General features: G+C 44.2%; 2 protein-coding genes across 9 annotated transcripts in view; both read right to left on the bottom strand.

The window, feature by feature from the left end:
• The window catches only part of CASP10 (caspase 10), a 127,026-nt gene that overhangs the window by 104,832 nt on the left and 2,098 nt on the right, over positions 1 to 20,096 (bottom strand). Inside the window, exons 1-7 of one of the 4 annotated variants that reach the window (XM_083630568.1) lie at positions 15,947 to 16,074; positions 8,090 to 8,484; positions 7,170 to 7,269; positions 5,432 to 5,567; positions 3,302 to 3,366; positions 1,441 to 1,474; positions 675 to 746 (exon numbers count right to left, since the gene is read on the bottom strand). In XM_083630568.1, the coding sequence (XP_083486694.1) occupies positions 675 to 746; positions 1,441 to 1,474; positions 3,302 to 3,366; positions 5,432 to 5,567; positions 7,170 to 7,269; positions 8,090 to 8,403 (721 nt within the window). In that variant the 5' untranslated portion in view covers positions 8,404 to 8,484; positions 15,947 to 16,074. Of the gene's footprint in view, positions 1 to 674; positions 747 to 1,440; positions 1,475 to 3,301; positions 3,367 to 5,431; positions 5,568 to 7,169; positions 7,270 to 8,089; positions 8,485 to 10,925; positions 11,321 to 15,946; positions 16,075 to 20,096 lie in introns of those variants that run through there. The other 3 variants (XM_083630569.1, XM_083630570.1, XM_083630571.1) reach the window with 3 other exon arrangements.
• The window catches only part of CFLAR (CASP8 and FADD like apoptosis regulator), a 44,673-nt gene continuing 40,683 nt past the window's right edge, over positions 16,107 to 20,096 (bottom strand). For all 5 annotated transcript variants that reach the window (XM_083631078.1, XM_083631075.1, XM_083631076.1 and 2 more), the window contains one exon: positions 16,107 to 17,179. The gene's annotated coding sequence lies outside the window, so the exon portion shown is untranslated. The remainder of the gene's footprint in view (positions 17,180 to 20,096) is intronic.

The raw sequence follows: 20,096 nt of genomic DNA, 5'->3' as shown, positions 1-20,096 counted from the left end.
CGCCCGCCCTGTGGAACGCCCTCCCACCAGATGTCAAAGAGAAAAATATCTACCAAACTTTTAGAAGACATCTAAAGGCAGCCCTGTTTAGGGAGGCTTTTAATGTTTAATACATTACTGTGTTTTAGTGTTTGCTGGAAGCCACCCAGAGTGGCTGGGGAAACCCAGCCAGACGGGCGGGGTATAAATAATAAATTACTATTATTATTATTATTATTATTATTAACAAGCCAAGATGTGAATGAGTCTCGTGCTCCCAGGCGTACCTGCTTCATTCCCTGCTTTGCACAGGCGAACTCTAGTTTCCCGCAACGTTCAAACAGGGAAACCATGGTTCATGGCTTCTGAACACGACAGTATGTGAAGCTATGGTTTAAAGATGGTTTCTTCAGTTGCATTATCAGTCTTCCCTGTTCAGATCTCAACGGGAAGCTAATCAGAGTCTTCCCGGCTTGTTTGTGACTCAAACAAAGTGTGGAATGAAGTTGCTCATGGCATTGAGGGCACAAGGCTACTTAGCATTGAGGCTTGTTAAGCTGATATACAGGCCACTTTCAGACAATCATCTCTCTTTTCCTTTGCTTTCCTTTCCTTCCTTTCAGACACCTCACAGACAGCTACACAGATAACAGCTCAGAATCACAAAAAAAGCAAGAACCTATGAGCCATCTCACCTTGACTTGCACCAAAGGAGTGCAGACCTCCAGCATACTCCCTCATGCTCCCAGATTCTTCGATGCGGGGATCTGTTTGGAAGGAAAAGGAAAAGGTGTTATAAATAATAAATTAATTAATCCAGAATGCGGCAGCTAGACTGGTGACTGGGAGTGGCCGCTGAGACCGTACAACACCGGTCCTGAAAGATCTGCATTGGCTCCCAGTACGTTTCCGAGCACAATTCAAAGTGTTGGTGCTGACCTTTAAAGCCCTAAACAGCCTCGGTCCAGTATATCTGAAGAAGTGTCTCCACCCCCATCATCCAGCCCAGACACTGAGGTCCCGCTCCGAGGGCCTTCTGGCGGTTCATTTCTCCCTACAAAAGTACTCAACTCTGCCACCACTACCCCCCATGCCCTCTTGTCAGCAGAATTATCAAGAATAGAAGGGTGCTGGATTTATAAGAGTATATCTTTAAAGTAGACAAATAAATGAGCAAACTAAGTTAATTTGGATATGCAGAAAATACGAAAAATAAATTTAAGGAACCGCAGAAAGAGGGGGAAGGAAGTCAAGTTTTGAAATGTTAAAATGATTATAAAATTACTGAAATGTATAAAATTGAAAATCATATTTAAAAAAAAGAATAAAAGGGTGCCATTTATAAAACAATGACAGCCATGTCCATTTATTTCAGTGGGTTTACTCTGAGTAAAACTTAGTTGAAGACAACACTTAGATCTAAATATGCGTATTAGGAAGGCAAGAACTTTCAATACTTACAATGATTTCTTGGTGGGTCATTGACAGAGAGTCCCTGTATGGGAAACAAAAGAAAGATTTCACTTGCAAATATTCCATGCAGAGAAGAGAAAAGCAACAAGATCATGACCAAAAGCATTTGATCACAAGCTATTTAGCATTAAACCGCTCTAATCCTTCTTTTTAAATTACATCTTCATCACCAGCTGGGTTTGTGCATCACACTAAGCCAAACTGTGGCTTAATATGAATGTGCATATTTCCATAAAGGAAATTGTGGCTGCTTTGCTCCTGCCGAGGTGCTCAGTTGCTAACTTATACCACAGTTTGTATTACCATGTTGCCCGAACATAGGTTCATAGTTTAACCCTCACCAGACTAACACAAGCAGTAACCAAGCTTTACTTTTGATTCTAGCTCAGCATAGCAGAGGAATGATCAGAGAGAAGAGGCTGCAATTTCCTCTCTCTGAGCCTGTGCCCTTGTGGCTAAGCCATCGTTTGGCCCTGGCTGATGTGCCACCACTGATGTGTCACAGTGTTAATCTGTGTGCCTCTTCTGCGCATACATGAGAGCTCAAAGTTTGAAATAATTTCTATACACTAAATGTGCTTAATAACATCCGTGCACCTTTGCACATCCTGATAAACTAATTGCAGCCTTCTGAAAAGGAAAGGTGGGGTTTTAGCAGTAGCTTCTGCTACAACGGAATGGTGCTTAGATGCAGCAAAGACAATTAACTACAAAGGGGAATCGTTGCGCTCAAAGAGGCAACAAAGGACAGCACACAAGACAGGTTTCTATCCAGATCAGTAGCACCAACATTATTGGACTATGCAGAGATGACAAGGCTAACTGGGAAAATCAGAAACCAGGAGAATCAAAACTTCAATAAAGAATGGGACAAATTTTCATTGTATTGGAAAGATCGCTGTAAACACCTGAACTCTTTGGCAGGTTTTAAATAACTCTTGCAATGTTACACAGACTTTGGATACAATGGAGGAGGGTAAATTAGATGGACTTACAATATGTAGTTTAAAAAGTTATGTAAAGTAGCCATGGAGGGGAGGAGGGAAGTCTTGAGATTCGGAAGAATCTTGTGTTATTTCTATTATTTGTGATTATAAATGTGAATGGAGTTGTAAAATAAAATGTGAATGGAGTTGTAAAAATAATATAAGGCAAAATGAATGAAGGCATCTAACTAAGTACACCTAAGAAGAGAAGCATACAAACTGACCATGCACAAAATGCAGTATGGTTAAACTATTTCCACTTTGTGTGAATTTTAAAAAATAGCTACCAATCCAGTAGCAAGACAAGAGCCAAGTGAGCAACACTGACCTGTCACTCCACTGATGTGGGGGGGGGGTGTCTATATGCATTTTATAATATATAAAAAAGTTTTTGTGTGTGAATACACAGATACCCCCCACCCCACCCTTCTTCCCATAAACAAACAAATAAGGGTCATGTATTGCTTGATGGGGTTAAGTGGGAACCAGGTCCGAAAACATCGTAGACTACCCCTGAAAGCAGCAACCAACTTACACAAAGTTGGGGGTGGGGAATCAAATGGTGTACAGTTTATACCTCAGGTTGAAGTAGCTTCAGGTTGAGCATTTTCGGGTCGCGCTCCGCGGCGACCCGGAAGTAACGGGGTGCGTTACTTCCGGGTTTCGCCACTCGTGCATGCGCAGACGTTCAAAATGACATCACACACATGCGCGGAAGCGGCGAATCGCGACCCATGTAGATGCACAGGCGCAGGTTGCGTTCGCTTCAGGATGTGAACGGGCCTCCGAAACGGATCCCGTTTGCATCCAGAGGTACCACTGAATAACAAAATGATAGAAGGAAATATTTTCTTGCAGCATACCTTGAGTAAATAAAATCCAACAGCACCAGGAGAGGGCAGAGATTCCATGCTTTGTTCTTTAGACTCTGCCGGTTACAAGGGATGAGAGAACAAAAAAGGATGAGAACCATGTCTTCCTTTGCCTAGCAAGAACTAAACTACGTAATAGGAATAATCGGTATAGATGACTGGTCCTAATAGTCTGCTGTAAGGATTAAGCTGAGGGAGCTCTAGGTAGTCAACTATCAACAAACAGAATAGAATGGAAGGTTTTTGCGCAGCCTGTCTCCATTTAGCCGCCTCTCCTGGTATGTCCCACAGAGGAACTTACGGTCTTCAAACAAAAACATCCTGAAGGTCCCAGGCCACAGAGAGGTTAGGCTGGCCTCAACCAGAGCCAGGGCTTTTTCGGCTGTGGCTCCAATCTGGTGGAACGCTCTGTCACAAGAAACTAGGGCCCTGCGGGACTTGACATCTTTCCGCAGGGCCTGCAAGACGGAGCTGTTCTGCCAGGCCTTTGGCCAGGGCACAGCCTGACTCCCTCCTTTGGCAATCTTCACAGAACTTTAGCCTAATGGTTGCCATCAATTTGAGTTGAATTAATTTTAATGAAATGATTTTAGAATGTTGTATTATTTTATTGTTAGCTGCCCTGAGCCCAGCTTCGGCTGGGGAGGGCGGGATATAAATAAAAATTATTATTATTATTATTATTCAGATGTTGTTGGTCTCCCAACTTGCACCAGACCCAGCCAGCATGGCCAATGTTGCCGGTCTGCAACTCCAAACACTACTAGTTTAGTTGACATTCCTGTACTGCAGGGGGTTGGACTAAATGACTTTCAGGGTCCCCTTCCACCTCTACAATCCTATGATCGCTAGCATTACGGCTGGGGCTTATGGAAGCTCAAGACCAAAACTTCTGAAGGACCACTGTGGCGTTTGCCCTCCTAGGTGACATCATGCTGAGTCATAAGGAAAGGGTTAAATGAGTGTGAAGTGATTGGCAAGTGGGAACCCAAGGGGAGAAGTTAGAGTTAGAGTTAGTGTTGTTGAGGGTCAGTCAGGTGTTAGAGAAGGGAGAGTGAGGATACGTCTGTGGGTTGGGATAGGTTGATATGAGAGAGTGAGAGAATCTGTTATGAGGAGTCAGATAGACAGTTGGGATAATTAGTTAGAAGTTATTAGGAAGGTATAGGCTGGTAAGGAAACTAGTATTAAGAAACTGACAAGAAAAATTATCTGAAACAATAAACTAGTTAAGGCTTATAAAATAAACTTGTTTATTTGGTTTAATGTTAAAAACTGTCTGGACTCTGCGCGTACCCGAGAGAAACGGGTTGGTGGCAGCGGGGAAGCAATCACAGTGGTGGCACAGGGATCAATAGACCGTCAAACGTCCGGGAACCCTGTGTGATCGCCACAACCACACATTCCTCGCCATCCCTGCCCCCCAGCCATAGCGCTGATGATAGGTATTTGATTTACCCTGAACACAGAGCATTATTATTCCTGTTTACATACAAAGAAGCGAGACAGATAGCCGAGTGGTCTTGAGCAAGTCGCCCAAACTACAGAGCATTCATCTCCACAACCCCATTTCCATTTCAACATTCACATCTCACGTAGATGAGAAGCTCTCATGTTACAAAGTCAGCGGGGAAACCAGGAGCGAGTTAGGAATGAGTTCAAGATTTCTTAAGGCAGATCAAACAAAAAGGAAATGTATCCCATGATTAAATAATAAAAAAGGAACAAATTGGGATCAGAAAAAGTGAATGATAAAACACTGATTCATAGATTTAAAACACAGGTGAAAAGTAACCAATGAATTTGCCGATCCAGCTATAGAGGGTTTTTTTTTTAGAAGGGGGTTAACTTCCCCCCTTCTAAAAGGGAGGAAAGTGTGTTGTGCTTTTCTCCCTGATGCCTCTTCTTGTTATAAAAACTTAGCCCTCTTCTACCCCACTTTACAGCGAACCTGGCAAGGCCAAATCTAACACATACCCATTTTTAAATTGGGCCTTAGTTGCATTGCCATTATCAACCTACATGAGACAACGCCAGTAGCTACTGTCTGATAAGATAAGAGGAACAACTAAGTTCATTTTGGTCAATTTGTAAGGAGATGATCTACTCAAAATTAGACACCTTGTCTTTCTTTATATGCTGCCAGTATTTTCAGGAGTTCGGGCGATATCCTCTGACAGGTTTCTTCCAGCAGAGAGATATTGGTCTCCGATATAAGGCACTGCTTCTCCAGGCAAGTCAACAGTTCTAGAGCAGACTAGGAGAAAAAGTAAACACAATAGCTGCGTCCTTGCTTATATCTCACGCCCCAGCCAGGAATCACCAAGTCTTTCTACATTTTAAGAGAAGTGTTTCTCAGCAACAACAAACTCCCATGTGTTTCCTGTGCTCCCCAACCAAAGTGACGAAATTATTCTGAAAGCCAACACAGAACAGGCCAAATAAATCCCTGCAACTTTACAGACCTAGTCTTTTTTTAAACACTTAGCATCTCAGATGGTATCAGGAGCAGCCAGAGTCAAGTGTAGGTCAGCAATTTTTTTTAAAAAAGTGTCAGTACAAGTTAACTCTTTAGTCAATGAAACCAAACCAGTGCAGGCCTATTGATCCAATGAAGCAGTTGCGAAGAATGGAGATCCCAGCTTTCCCAACACTCTCTATGGTTCCTCCTCTCCAGGGTTGTTCCAAAGCAGTCCCATTTGTAATAGTTTTTATTGGCCCAGTATACCTGAAGGAGCGTCTCCACGCCCATCGTTCAGCCTGGACACCGAGATCCAGCGCCGAAGGGCTTTTGGCGGTTCCCTCCCTGCGAGAAGTGAGGTTGCAGGGAACCAGGCAGAGGGACTTCTCCGCCATGTGGAACGCCCTCCCATCAGATGTCAAGGAAATAAACAACTATCTGACTTTTAGAAAACATCTGAAGGCAGCCCTGTTTAGGGACGTTTTTAAATTTTGATGTTTTATCGTGTTTTTTTATATTCTGTTGGGAGCCACCCAGAGTGGAGAAACCCAGCCAGATGGAAGAGAGAGAATTTTATACAATATTCTATGCAATATTTTAATGTTTTGTTTATTTATTGCTTTGTGAGCCGCCCAGATAACTTCCATTATGGGGTAACTATATAAACGTAAGAGGGACGCAGGTGGCGCTGTGGGTTAAACCACAGAGCCTAGGACTTGCCGATCAGAAGGTCGGCGGTTCGAATCCCCACAACGGGGTGAGCTCCCGTTGCTCGGTCCCTGCTCCTGCCAACCTAGCAGTTCGAAAGCACGTCAAAGTGCAGGTAGATAAATAGGTACCACTCCGGTGGGAAGGTAAACGGCATTTCCATGAGCTGCTCTGGTTCACCAGAAGCGGCTTAGTCATGCTGGCCACATGACCCGGAAGCTGTATGCTGGCTCCCTCGGCCAATAAAGCGAGATGAGCGCCGCAACCCCAGAGTCGGCCACGACTGGCCCTAATGGTCAGGGGTCCCTTTACCTTTACATAAACGTAAAAATAATATAAATATGTGCAAGTTGCCATGTTTTCACACAGTCAGTTTATCCCATAATGAACATGCATGTGTATGTTGCAAGTTCTCCGTGACAGAGAAGCAACGCACATGCTCAAATGGGCTTCTTCTTTCTCTTTACTTGGTGACATGATCCAAAGTTTACCCGAATGCAGAAGTCACAGACTACAGCTCCCAGCAGCCCCATCAGGACATCTGGAGGGCACCAAGTTGGGGAAGGCTGTCCTACTGCTCCTTTCCTTAATTCTCACACTGACCATCACAGTACAGTCACAATCTTTCTGGGCATTTCCCCCAGCCCACAAGAATGGAACTATTTTTAAAAGCCCTTACTCTTTACTTACATCAGTGGATTGCTTCTTTGGGATATGGTCCCTCAGAAAGAACACAGCAGTCGTCACATATTCCTTAGTGAACCCTTCTGACAAATCATACAGCATCTGCCTGTGTGACAAGAGTTTGGTGAGGCAATTTTGTGATTACTATCTAAGCCAGGGGGACGCGGGTGGCGCTGTGGGTTAAACCACAGAGCCTAGGGCTTGCCGATCAAAAGGTCGGCGGTTCAAATCCCCGCGACGGGGTGAGCTCCCGTTGCTCGGTCCCTGCTCCTGCCAACCTAGCAGTTCGAAAGCACATCAAAATGCAAGTAGATAAATAGGTACCGCTCCGGCGGGAGGGTAAACGGCGCTTCCGTGCACTGCTCTGGTTCGCCAGAAGCGGCTTAGTCATGCTGGCCACATGACCCGGAAGCTGTACGCCGGCTCCCTCGGCCAATAAAGCAAGATGAGCGCCGCAACCCCAGAGTCATTCGTGACTGGACCTAATGGTCAGGGGTCCCTTTACCTTTACCTATCTAAGCCCGGGATAGTCAACCTTTTTATACCTACCGCCCACTAATGCATCTTTCCTGATGGTAAAATGTCCTTACCGCCCACCAGTGCTCGATGGAAGGAGGATTCAGCTTGTGCCATAGAACCCTCTACCGCCCACCTAGAATCCTGAAACGCCCACTAGTGGGCGTTAGGGATCAGGTTGAGAACCCCCTGATCTAAGTCTTAGAAACCTGGCTTCCCAACCACCACCACCCAACCCAAACATCCACAGAACCAGAAGTCTCTGATGGCAGCTGTCCAGGTTCAAGGTCTCCCCACCAAACAGCTAGCAAATAAATAAATAAACATGTTTTTATGCCCACCAGAAGGAAGGGAACGTATCAACCAATGTTTTTCAAGCAGAACGGCATCTTCAGAAATGGAAGACTCACCGATATGCAGATACCCTCCCTCTCTGATGCAGATCTTTTTCCACTGCATCTTTGGTATAGTCAAGCTTCGCCAGCAGGCTGATGTTCTTAATTCTGTAAAGAAGTTCTGCTACTATAAAGTTGTCCTCCTCATTTAGTATGTCTTCGTTCATGAGATAATGGAAAAGATTGTGTGCCGACTCCACAGTTTCCAACTTCTTCCAGGGGATGAAATCACGGCAGAAAAACTTAATAGCCTCCAAATCTTCGCTTCCCAGGTTTTTATCAATTTCCAGAAGATTACGCATCAGCTTTCTACTGTCGCATTTAATCATGATGGCGGCTTTTGTCAGGCGCTAAGATTTCTGAGAAGGGAGAGAAAAGCAAGCAAGGAGTTGGTGTTGAAGGAGAAACCACTCAGTAGCCACCAACACACAATCAAACAACAACAACAACAAGTAGTGCTGGGAATTAAGTAAAAGCAGAGATCTAAACCATTCCAACGGAAATTGCAGCAGCTATTTGAGTTTGATATAACAAACACTTCTTGTGTACTTGTATGTTGTTGTTTTTTTAGAATAAATGCTTATAGCTTATGAAGCAATATCCTGCAGTCTTATGAAGAAATATCCTGTTCTTAAATTCACACACACAAAAAAAAACCCCTGTGAATAACTTTGCAAATGCTATGTCAACAAATTCTGCTTCAATAGGGGTGTCAAGTAATTTTTTGATAGGATGCCTGAAACAGATTCTGTTAAAACGCAAGAAAAAGACACCTGCTTGAAGACCTCAAGCCCAGAATTCATGTGACAATGACTCAATGGGTCACCGTATCAAGTTAATTTGGGCATGTAATCCGCCACACCAAAAACATTGGGTCTTTTAAATAGAAAATAATGCACAACAGTAAGTAAATAAAGAAAGAAACTAACAAAGAATTAAGTTGTAAGGCATGAATAAGAACCAACTGTTGGTTTTCAGTCTGGAGGTAAAAGTCTGATTAAGAAATTAACCAGTTCTCTAATGCAGCAAAATCGAGGCCAGAAAGAAGCAACCCGGCCAGAGAAAATATCTGGCAGCCCAACAACAACAACAACAACAACACAGTCCTCAACAAGCTTACCTGAAAGTTTCATGGGATGTGCTCTCACATCCCTGTGCATAGGTAAAGGTTAAGGGACCCCTGACTATTAGGTCCAGTCGTGGACGACTCTGGGGTTGTGGTGCTCATCTCCCTTTATTGACCAAGGGAGCCGGCGTACAGCTTCCGGGTCATGTGGCCAGCATGACTAAGCCGCTTCTGGCGAACCAGAGCAGCGCATGGAAACGCCGTTTACCTTCCTGCCGGAGCGGTACCTATTTATCTACTTGCACTTTGATGTGCTTTTGAACTGCTAGGTTGGCAGGAGCAGGGACCGAGCAACGGGAGCTCACCCGAGGATTCAAACCACCGACCTTCTGATCGGCAAGTCCTAGGCTCTGCGGTTTAACCCACATCGCCACCCGTGTCCCTTCATCCCTGATCATACGGCAGCCCAATACTTGGCTTTCCAGGTCCATGAATTGCAGGGTTTGAACTAAAGGACTCTTGAGGGGGGGGGGTCACTGCTAACTATACAATTCTATTGTTCTAATGCTGCAACCCGACTCTCAAACGTCCCTTTGAACTTATAAGAGAGGGTTGGGCTCCAGGATGAGGGGCACCTGTCACTTCCTATGAACGGGCTCAGAAAATGCTAGGGCCACAAACTTTCGCTCTTGGGGTGTGCTCAATGTGGGCACCCCAACACAGTCCCTTGACATCTCTCAAGGCCCCTTAAGCCTCCTGATTTATGAAAATTTTAAAAGTTTGGTTTATTTCACTTTTCAGATGCAAGGTCTAGCTTCCTATCTTACTTTCTTCTTCCTGAAATGTTCTTGCGTGTGAGTGTGTTTTCAAAAAAGCAGGGAAACACGTGTTAAGTGTTTGGGGAAAGTATTTAAGAGGCCTGCATGTGTGGTTCTTTCGAAGGGCTGGATGTACTTGTTTGGGGAAAAGGGTTTGAAATGTTTCCTGTGCGAGTTTGGGGCCGGGTTCGGGTTTTTTCTTTTAAGAGATCCCTTGCCTGAGTGGGCTTGTGTGGGTGAACATATTTTTGGGAGACAAGAGGAAATGTGACGGCGGCAACCCCTGTCTTTAGCAAATAACACTTCTCAACAACTAAAAATAAAAATAAAATAAAGGCCGCTCCTGATAAGCCAGACAGCACATTTTAATCGGTTGATTAATAATTTTCTGTATGAAGAAAAACAGGAAGAGGGGAGTTGCCATCTTAAGCCGTCTGAGGAAAAAAAGTGTCTTCTAAGATGGTGTCTAAAGTGCCACATGATTATAAAAATAATGCGCCCCCCCTCAAACAACAACACCACCCAACCTATGTTTTATGTAGATGCAAATGTAGACAGATTTTGATGAACTAAGCTGCTTCTTAGGTAGTAACGGAGGCAGGAAAGATCCTGGCCCACAGGCACAACTTGGTGTAGCACTGTAGCCCTTCACTGGTTGCCTTCTAACCCCTTACCTGGGAGTAAGTCCCCCTGAAGTCAACAGGACTTACTTCTGAGAAGTCACGGCCAGGCTATAATGGTTTCGCTTTGCTATTGACTCAGCGGTGCCTGGTGGCTGGGAAAACGAGATAATCTGATTTCCTGGAAAAGGGGCGGCTCGCCGTCGGAAGGTGGGGTGCAAGCAGCTTAATTGCGATTATGATTAATTGTTAGATTTGGACACACACACAAACACACACACTTCACCCGCAGATCTCCGGGCAGTTGGCAGCGCAAACCTCCCCCCCCCCCCGCAAAAAAAACTTACTTTTTGTTTCTAAAGAAGACACCCAGCCAGGCGTCCCGATCTTTCAACATGAGTTTCTGGGCTTTGAGATCTTATAAAGTTCAGATGCCGGAGAAAGGAAAACTTGTGATCGCGAGCAAAAACAAAGCGCGGGATCGGAGCGGCGGAGGAAACTTCGCCCAACTTCGACCCGATTCCCACGGAGTTTAGCAAAGAGGAATCGCGCAGCCGCCGCTCCACGCTGCCTCCTGCAATTTTTTTGAATTTCCTGGTCCGATCATCGCTCCCTTGCTTCGTCTTGCCTTGCGCGGCTGCACGTAGACAAGGAAGCGCCACCCACTCAACTCTGACGCCCCTAAAAATAAAATTATTTCCGCCTGCTTGACGGGAGTTCCCTGAGAAAGCGGCCGCTGGGTGTTGCAATATATCAGGGACATTCCCCGCACAGAAGGGCAGCGAGGGTTTTGCTGCTAGTTTGGGTTTCCCTTTAAAGAAATCGCCGCCTTCTCTTTATTTTGTAAAAAAAATGTGGAAGGATGGGAAGGAGCCGCCCCTTTGATCGCTTCCTTGCTCCTGCGAGGTTTTTGGGTTGTTTTTTTTGTAAAACGTGCATTTAAAATGCGCTCAGTACTGGAAACGTAAAGCATTCTTTGTTGTCGTTGGGTTGTGAGATTTGTTGAAATGGCGTATGTTTAAGAGCTGGCCCCTTTGAAGCTTGCTAAGCATTGCCAAACTTTTTAAACGACTAGGGAGTCGTCAGCCTTTTGGGCAGGGACGACGACGACACCTGCTTGATAAGTTAGGGAACTCTCACGGGGGCAATTTCCCTTTCCCCTAAAACCAAACATGCCCAGGCATGTTTCCCAAACCACCCTCCCCCCCCCCTCCAAGCCAGATCCTTCTGAGATAAAGGTAAAAAGTCAAATCCATCCAATCGACAGCAGATGTCCTTGAATTCGCACGATTCCTACAGTGGGGGGTGGGGTGACCTAAACGTCTTACCTAATCACACATCAATGCCGGATTTACGTGTAAACTAAACAAGCTATAGTTTAGGGCCACACTCTCTTGGGGGCACCTCAAAAAATTTTAAGGAAAAAAACTGGATGTACATTTCCAAAATTTAAGATAAAAAATGAAATAAAACCTACATACAGCAACAGTGTTTGTGTTGTGTAGGCTCCTAGGATGTAAGTAATGGGCCCTGCCTGCCAGCTTGCTCTCTAAAATATCACTGGTTTGCTCTTTTCTCTATATAGGGTGCCTACATTCTGCATGTGCAAATGGCTTTAGATACCTGTTAGGTCCATAAATTACCATATATAGCGTTATAAGAATTTTAAGGTCTCTCATATATATATATATATATATATATATATATATATATATATATATATATATATATATTGTGTGTGTGTGTGTGTGTATATATATGAGAATGAGCTTAAAATTATATAGATTAGATGCTCATAAATATACCAATCAAACACATACAAATATGTAAACCACATGTCAGAAATCCACAGAAAACTCCTGAAACCATTTTCTCTCTCCCAAAATGACCTCAAATATTTCTCTGCAAGGTCGAAATGGGAAATCTCCCCATTGTCTCTTTGCTCACAAATCCTGTCTTCAGGGCACATTTAAGATATGAATAGGGTGAGAGCCCAGTAGTTATCATAACAAAAGAATGGCCAGGCTCCCCGGGTAATCCAGTCAAGTAACAATTAACAGGTAACCTGGCAGACATGATAAAAACAACGCACTCAGATTTCTGCCTTTTCTGTGATGTAGGTATGATGTATCTAGGGGGTGGTCTTGGGCTACACCCCTTCTGTGAAGTATGTATATATGTATGTTTCTGGGGGTGGTCTTCTCCAGGGTGGGCAATTTCAAATGTCTATGGTCTCTTCCCCCCCCCCACTGCCTGTGGGGGGAGCACCCTTTAATAAAGATCAGGCTTACTAGCTGCTTTGCTTCATGGAAAGGACCTAACAGAAGCAGAAGACATCAAGAAGAGGTGGCAAGAATACACAGAGGAACTATACCAGAAAGAAATGGATGTCTCGTATACCCCAGGTAGTGTGGTTGCTGACCTTGAGCCAGGCATCCTGGAGAGTGAAGTCAAATGGGCCTTAGAAAGCACTACTAATAACAAGGCCAGTGGAAGTGATGATATTCCAGCTGAACTATTTAAAATTTTAAAAGATGATGCTGTTAAGGTGCTACACTCAATATGCCAGCAAATTTGGAAAACTCAGCAGTGGCCAGAGGATTGGAGATCAGTCTACATCCCAATCCCAAAGAAGGGCAGTGTCAAAGAATGCTCTAACTACCGCACAATTGCACTCATTTCACACGCTAGCAAGGTTATGCTTAAAATTCTACAAGGCAGGCTTAAGCAGTATGTGGACCGAGAACTCCCAGAAGTGCAAGCTGGATTTTGAAGGGGCAGAGGAACCAGAGACCAAATTGCAAACATGCGCTGGATTATGGAGAAAGCTAGAGAGTTCCAGAAAGACATCTACTTCTGCCTCATTGACTATGCAAAAGCCTTTGACTGTGTCAACCACAGCAAACTATGGCAAGTTCTTAAAGAAATGGGAGTGCCTGATCACCTCATCTGTCTCCTGAGAAATCTCTATGTGGGACAAGAAGCTACAGTTAGAACTGGATATGGAACAACTGATTGGTTCAAAATTGGGAAAGGAGTACGCCAAGGCTGTATATTGTCTCCCTGCTTATTTAACTTATATGCAGAATTCATCATGCGAAAGGCTGGGCTGGATGAATCCCAAGCTGGAATTAAGATCGCCGGAAGAAATATCAACAACCTCAGATATGCAGATGATACAACCTTGATGGCAGAAAGTGAAGAGGAATTAAAGAACCTTTTAATGAGGGTGAAAGAGGAGAGCGCAAAATATGGTCTGAAGCTCAACATCAAAAAAACGAAGATCATGGCCACTGGGCCCATCACCTCCTGGCAAATGGAAGGGGAAGAAATGGAGGCAGTGAGAGATTTTACTTTCTTGGGCTCCATGATCACTGCAGATGGTGACAGCAGCCACGAAAGTAAAAGACGCCTGCTCCTTGGGAGAAAGGCGATGGCAAACCTAGACAACATCTTAAAAAGCAGAGACATCACCTTGCCAACAAAGGTCTGTATTGTAAAAGCCATGGTTTTTTCAGTAGTGATGTATGGAAGCGAGAGCTGGACCATAAAGAAGGCTGATCGCCGAAGAATTGATGCTTTTGAATTATGGTGCTGGAGGAGACTCTTGAGAGTCCCATGGACTGCAAGAAGATCAAACCTCTCCATTCTGAAGGAAATCAGCCCTGAGTGCTCACTGGAAGGACAGATCCTGAAGCTGAGGCTCCAAGACTTTGGCCACCTCATGAGAAGAGAAGACTCCCTGGAAAAGACCCTGATGTTGGGAAAGATGGAGGGCACAAGGAGAAGGGGACGACAGAGGACGAGATGGTTGGACAGTGTTCTCGAAGCCACAAACATGAGTTTGACCAAACTGCGGGAGGCAGTGGAAGATAGGAGTGCCTGGCGAGCTCTGGTCCATGGGGTCACAAAGAGTCGGACACGACTAAACGACTAAACAACAACAACAACATTCTCTGGTTTGCCTCTGTTATTTCTACCAATAGAGAACCTAACAAAGGACTCTATATGGGCTCTTGGGTACCCCATAAGGGGAAAGGAGCAGTTTTTATTCTTATAAAAATAGCATATATTCAACACAAAAATCAGTAACAATTTGTTGTTGACAAAGGACAGCTGGGCATATAAAGTGCCCCATTATCTTCAGTAGCTTAGGGCCTCATCAAAACTAAATCAGGCCCTGCACATCACATTGGTTTCCTTCCACTGCCAGAACAGTAAAAATGGATCTGGTGGATTTAGGGCCTGTTGTTGTTTATTCGTGTCCGACTCTTCGTGACCCCATGGACCAGAGCACGCCAGGCACTCTTGTCTTCCACTGCCTCCCGCAGTTTGGTCAAACTCATGCTGGTAGCTTCAAGAACACTATCCATCCATCTCGTCCTCTGTCGTCCCCTTCTCCTTGTGCCCTCAGTCTTTCCCAACATCAGGGTCTTTTCCAGGGAGTCTTCTCTTCTCATGAGGTGGCCAAAGTATTGGAGCCTCAGCTTCACGGTCTGTCCTTCCAGTGAGCACTCAGGGCTGATTTCCTTCAGAATGGATAGGTTTGATCTTCTTGCAGTCCATGGGACTCTCAAGAGTCTCCTCCAGCACCATAATTCAAAAGCATCAATTCTTTGGCGATCAGCCTTCTTTATGGTCCAGCTCTCACTTCCATACATCACTACTGGGAAAACCATAGCTTTAACTATATGGACCTTTGTTGGCAAGGTGATGTCTCTGTACGTAAACAACCTCAATTCACAGTTGTTCCTCCAAGCTCATGGATCACGGAAACGTAACTTGAGAACATTTTCGCATAGTCCTGGCTCCCCACCCTTGGCCACACCTTGACGTGTTCTTTGTAGTTAGTTAGTTACCTGATTGCTTATCGGCGATGACCCTGAATCTGACTCTGTGTGTTCTGCTGCCATTTGAGAGCACTGCATTTGAAGCGATACAAGGATGTCTGGCAATAGTTCACACTTGCATCTGAACAATCATTCACCTTCATCAGGTATTTCGCAGGTGTGCCTCTTTCTGTTGCGAATGGATCAGAGTGGGTTCATATATCAGGCCAACTGGGTTGTTTGGGGGGGCGGGGTTTTTAAAATAAAAAAATATTTATATCTTAAAGCTGTGGGGTTGCGAACGCCCGGTACAGACACCCGATCTGATCTCCTAAGCATTTTTTCCTACTCTTCCCCCACACTCAAAAAGAAAACAAGGAAAATAAATAAATAAGCAGATTGGGCGCATTGAGGTGGGTGGAGCCCAGTGCCCTCTGGGGGATGCAAGTTTCCCCTCTTCTCCCACTGTCTGCACCCCCATCGTTCAGCCCGGACACTGAGATGCAGCACCGAGCGCCGCCTTCTGGCGGTTCCCCCACTGAGAGAAGTGAAGCTACAGGGGACCAGGCAGAGGGCCTTCTCGGTAGTGGTGCCCGCCCTGCGGAACGCCCTCCCATCAGATGTCAAGGAGATAAGTATATAACCTTTAGAAGACATCTGAAGGCCGCCCTGTATAGGGAAGATTTTAAAGCTTTAATGTTTTGAGTTTTTTAATTTTTATTTCCGCTTTTCAGATTTATACGTTTCACTAGTTTTACAATCATTTTAACATTTCAAAGCTTGACTTCCTTCCCCCTCTTTCTGCAGTTCATTAAATTTATTTTTAATATCTTCTGTATATCCAAATTAACTTAATTTGCTTATTTATTCATCTACTTTAAATATATACTCCACAACTGCAGGTTGTTACAATAACCCTCCCAATGTTCTTATCTGTTTACAATTTATCTGTAAATATTCAGTAAACCAGTTCCATTCTTTTATAAAAAGTTTGTTATCTTGATTTCTTCTTCCGGTAAGTTTTGCCATTTCTGCATATTTCATAAGTTTTTGTATCCATTCTTCCTTTTGCTGGGACTTCTGCTTCTTTCCATTTTTGGGCAAGTAAAATTCTTGCTGCTGTAGTAGCATATATGAATAAGTTTCTATACAGTTTCGGTAGTTCTATCCCTCTAATTCCCAAAAGAAAAGCTTCTGGTTTACGTTACATTCCAACAGGTCTCTCTCCAATTGTGATATTTGTTCCCCAAACCCTTGTATCCTATCTTTCTTAGATACTTCATTCAAATGATTATATTGTATCCATGTCGTTAATTTCCCTAATAATTCCTTAAATTTTTAATTTATACTCTCCTCCCTGTTTTAATAAATTTCTATAAGTTGTCCACCCTTCTATCATATTCTTTTTCTTTACCGCTTTCTTCCAACAATGAGAGCCAATGTAATGTTTTACCTCTAATAAATGCTTGTATTTATCCCATATTCTCTACAATTTTTTCCTAATTATGATTTGTAAATCCTTTATGAACTTCACCTTTTCATACAATAAATAAGCAAAAATACTGTCATGACCTTCCAAGTCTAGAATATGTGAATTCTCTAATGTCACCCATTCCTTCAACCAATAAAGACAGGATGCCTCATAGTATAGTCTCATATCTGGCAGGGGACAACCAACTCTTTCTTTTGCATCTATCAATATTTGATATTTTATTCTCGGTTTTTTCCCTTGCAAATTTATTTAGAAATATCTTTTTTGCCATGCGTTGAAACTGTCTGTCTTGCCAGTCACCGGAATCAATTGAAACAAAAATAACATTCTTGGTAATACATTCATCTTTATGGTCCACACTCTACCTAACAGCGAAAGATTCATTCTGTTCCAAATTTCCAAATTTCTTTTAATTTCTTTCTCAGGTTTTTAGATACCATATTTTTCGCTCTATTGGACGCACCGGACCACAGGACGCACCTAGTTTTTAGAGGGGGAAATCAAGGAAAAAAATATTATCCCCCCCCCCAGCCCCAAAGAGCAACGGACAGGCTGCGCGCAGCCTGTCTGCTTCTCCCAGAGCTTCTCGGGGCTGCGGGGGAAGCCCGGGTTCCCCCACCAGCCCCAAAGAGAAAAGAAGCCAAGACAGCGAGCGGGATCCATAGCCACGCAACCTCTCCAGCCAGGAGCTAAACCTCTCCAGCGCAGCTAAAGAAGAAGACAAGGCAGTGAGCGCGATCCATCCCACTCGCTGCCCTGGCTTCCTCTTTAGCCTTGTGCAGCATCTTTAGTCTTGCGCAACGGGATGGATTGCGCCCGCTGTCCACCGGGGCTGGACTAGATGACTCCTGGGGTTCCCTTCCAACCCTGCAATTCTATGACCTCGGAAGGTGTTTGGGGTCTCCACCACTGGAGGCTTTTAAGCAGCGGTTGGGGGACCATCTGCCTGGCGTTCTTTAGCTGTGATTCCTACATTGTGAGGGGGCTGGGCTAGATGACCCTCGGGTGGCCCTCCCAACTCTATACAGTCCTACAGTTCTGCAGCAGGAGATCCACAGCCACTTCACACAATGCCCACTCCCAATTTTCATCGGAGAGACATGTGGCTTCAGTGTCTAGGTAGGTACCCCCCTACCTGCCACACTTCCCCTACCCCACTTAAGCTGAGGGAATTCCTGCCCAGAGAAGCTCCCAGGTGAGGCAAGGGTTAAGATCTACCTCTGGTGGATCGCGGAGAGGCGCGCAAGTCTAAAGAGGAAGCCAGGGATTGACTCTATTGGTTCTTCTACAGATATCACCATGTCGTCTGCAAATGCTTTTAATTTATATTGTCTCTGTCCCACGCTTATGCCTTTAATATCTTGATTACATCTTATTCTTTGTGCCAATACTTCTAAAACTATTACAACAAGGTTCAATGTTTTATCATGTTTTTATATATGTTGGAAGCCATGCTGAGTGGCTGGGGCAACCCAGTCAGATGGGATACAAATATTGTTGCTGTTGTTATTGTCATCTGAGCACTGCTATCTTTGTTTGTTTATGCAGTAAGCCCACAACCTTTCACATTTAGCTTTATGTGCATGACAATATAACAACAACAACAACAACAACAACAACAACAACAACAACAACAACAACAACAACAATAATAGAAAGAGGAGGGTTGGGAGGGGATGTCTTTGGCAGTCCCACCTACCATTGCATCCAGTATTTGTTGATTATATACGATTTTGGCTTTAGGCACAATCCCCGGAACTTAACGTCTGCGTAAGCTGCAGTTTGGGATGCGGGTGGCGCTGTGGGTTAAACCACAGAGCCTAGGGCTTGCCAAAAAGAAGGTCGGCGGTTCAAATCCCTGTGATGGGGTGAGCTCCCATTGCTCTGTCCCAGCTCCTGCCAACCTAGCAGTTCGAAAGCACGTCAAAGTGCAAGAAGATAAATAGGTACCACTCCGACGGGAAGGTAAACGGCGTTTTTGTGTGCTCTGGTTTCCATCACAGTGTCCCTTTGCGCCACAAACACCAGCTGCCTCGGCCTGAAAGCAAGATGAGCGCTGCAACCCCATTGTTGTCTTTGACTGGACTTAACTGCCCAGGAATCCTTTACCTTTTACCTGTTTTTTTACTGCAGCCCTTGTGTGCGTATGGTGGTAGCGGGGAGATTCTCCCCCTTGTTGTTAAAAATCAACAAGGAAATGAATAAGGAAAAGGATTGGTTTGCAGATGTTGTTGCCTTAATATAAACAATCATTCAAGCCAATATTATGTACATTCATAAGAAATTCCCACTAATTTCAGTGGGGATTACTTCTAGGTATCTGGACAGGTTTGCAACCTTACAGTCAGATCCCACATGAGTTATTTCCAAAGAGGCAGCTGTAATATTGCCTGCTGCAACAAAAGGAACAGAAAGTCTTGTGGCACCCTACAGATAAACGTATTTATTATTTTTGTCCTTAAGGTGGCACAACAATCTTAGCTCTTTATAGAGAGTTCAGCATGGTAAAGACTCAACCTCCCTAATTCCGCATAAAAATTAAGGAGAGAGCCTATTATCAGAAGAGGCACCCCAGAGATCCAGTAACACTGAAGTACTGTCAAGTGACTAAAACGGGAAAAATTCTAGCCTTTTAAGCCATGTTAAGAGAGCAGTTTATTATTTAACAATGAGTCTCTTAAGACAAGATTCAATTTAATATCTGAAATACTAATATAATACCTGAAATACCTGAAATATAATAGTTTAATATTGGTTATAGGAGAATAGTCAACATTGGCTCCCTGTTCCTCCCCAGCCCCCTGCTCCTCCTACCCCAGTCCTTGGTCTCTTCCCAAAACTGCTCTAGAGAATTCTCCAACCCTCCAGAGCAGATCTTGAGAATGTATGAAGGATCTAGGAATTGGGGCGGGGTGTGTGTGTCCTATTGCACCAGCAGAAGTTTGATGGGCTGGTAGATATTCACAGCTGGGTATCACTCCTAACAGAGCATAATTTTCAGAATGTCTGCAAATATCTGTTAGAAATCCCCAAACTTCAGTCAAGGAAGCCATACAAGTGGAATACAATAAAATAAGACATTTGCACACCCCTAACATCTAGTTGCATTTCCCATTTGGTCCTTGCCATCTTCCCCCATGAACCATCATTTGGCAACTAATCCACAAACAGTTTTGTGCTACATCACAGAATGCCTA

This window comes from Podarcis filfolensis (genome assembly GCF_964270895.1).
Source record: "Podarcis filfolensis genome assembly, chromosome: 1".
Classification (NCBI taxonomy): domain Eukaryota; kingdom Metazoa; phylum Chordata; class Lepidosauria; order Squamata; family Lacertidae; genus Podarcis; species Podarcis filfolensis.
The sequence above is the reverse complement of the archived record's forward strand: the minus strand, read 5'-3'. Positions and strand labels throughout refer to the sequence as shown.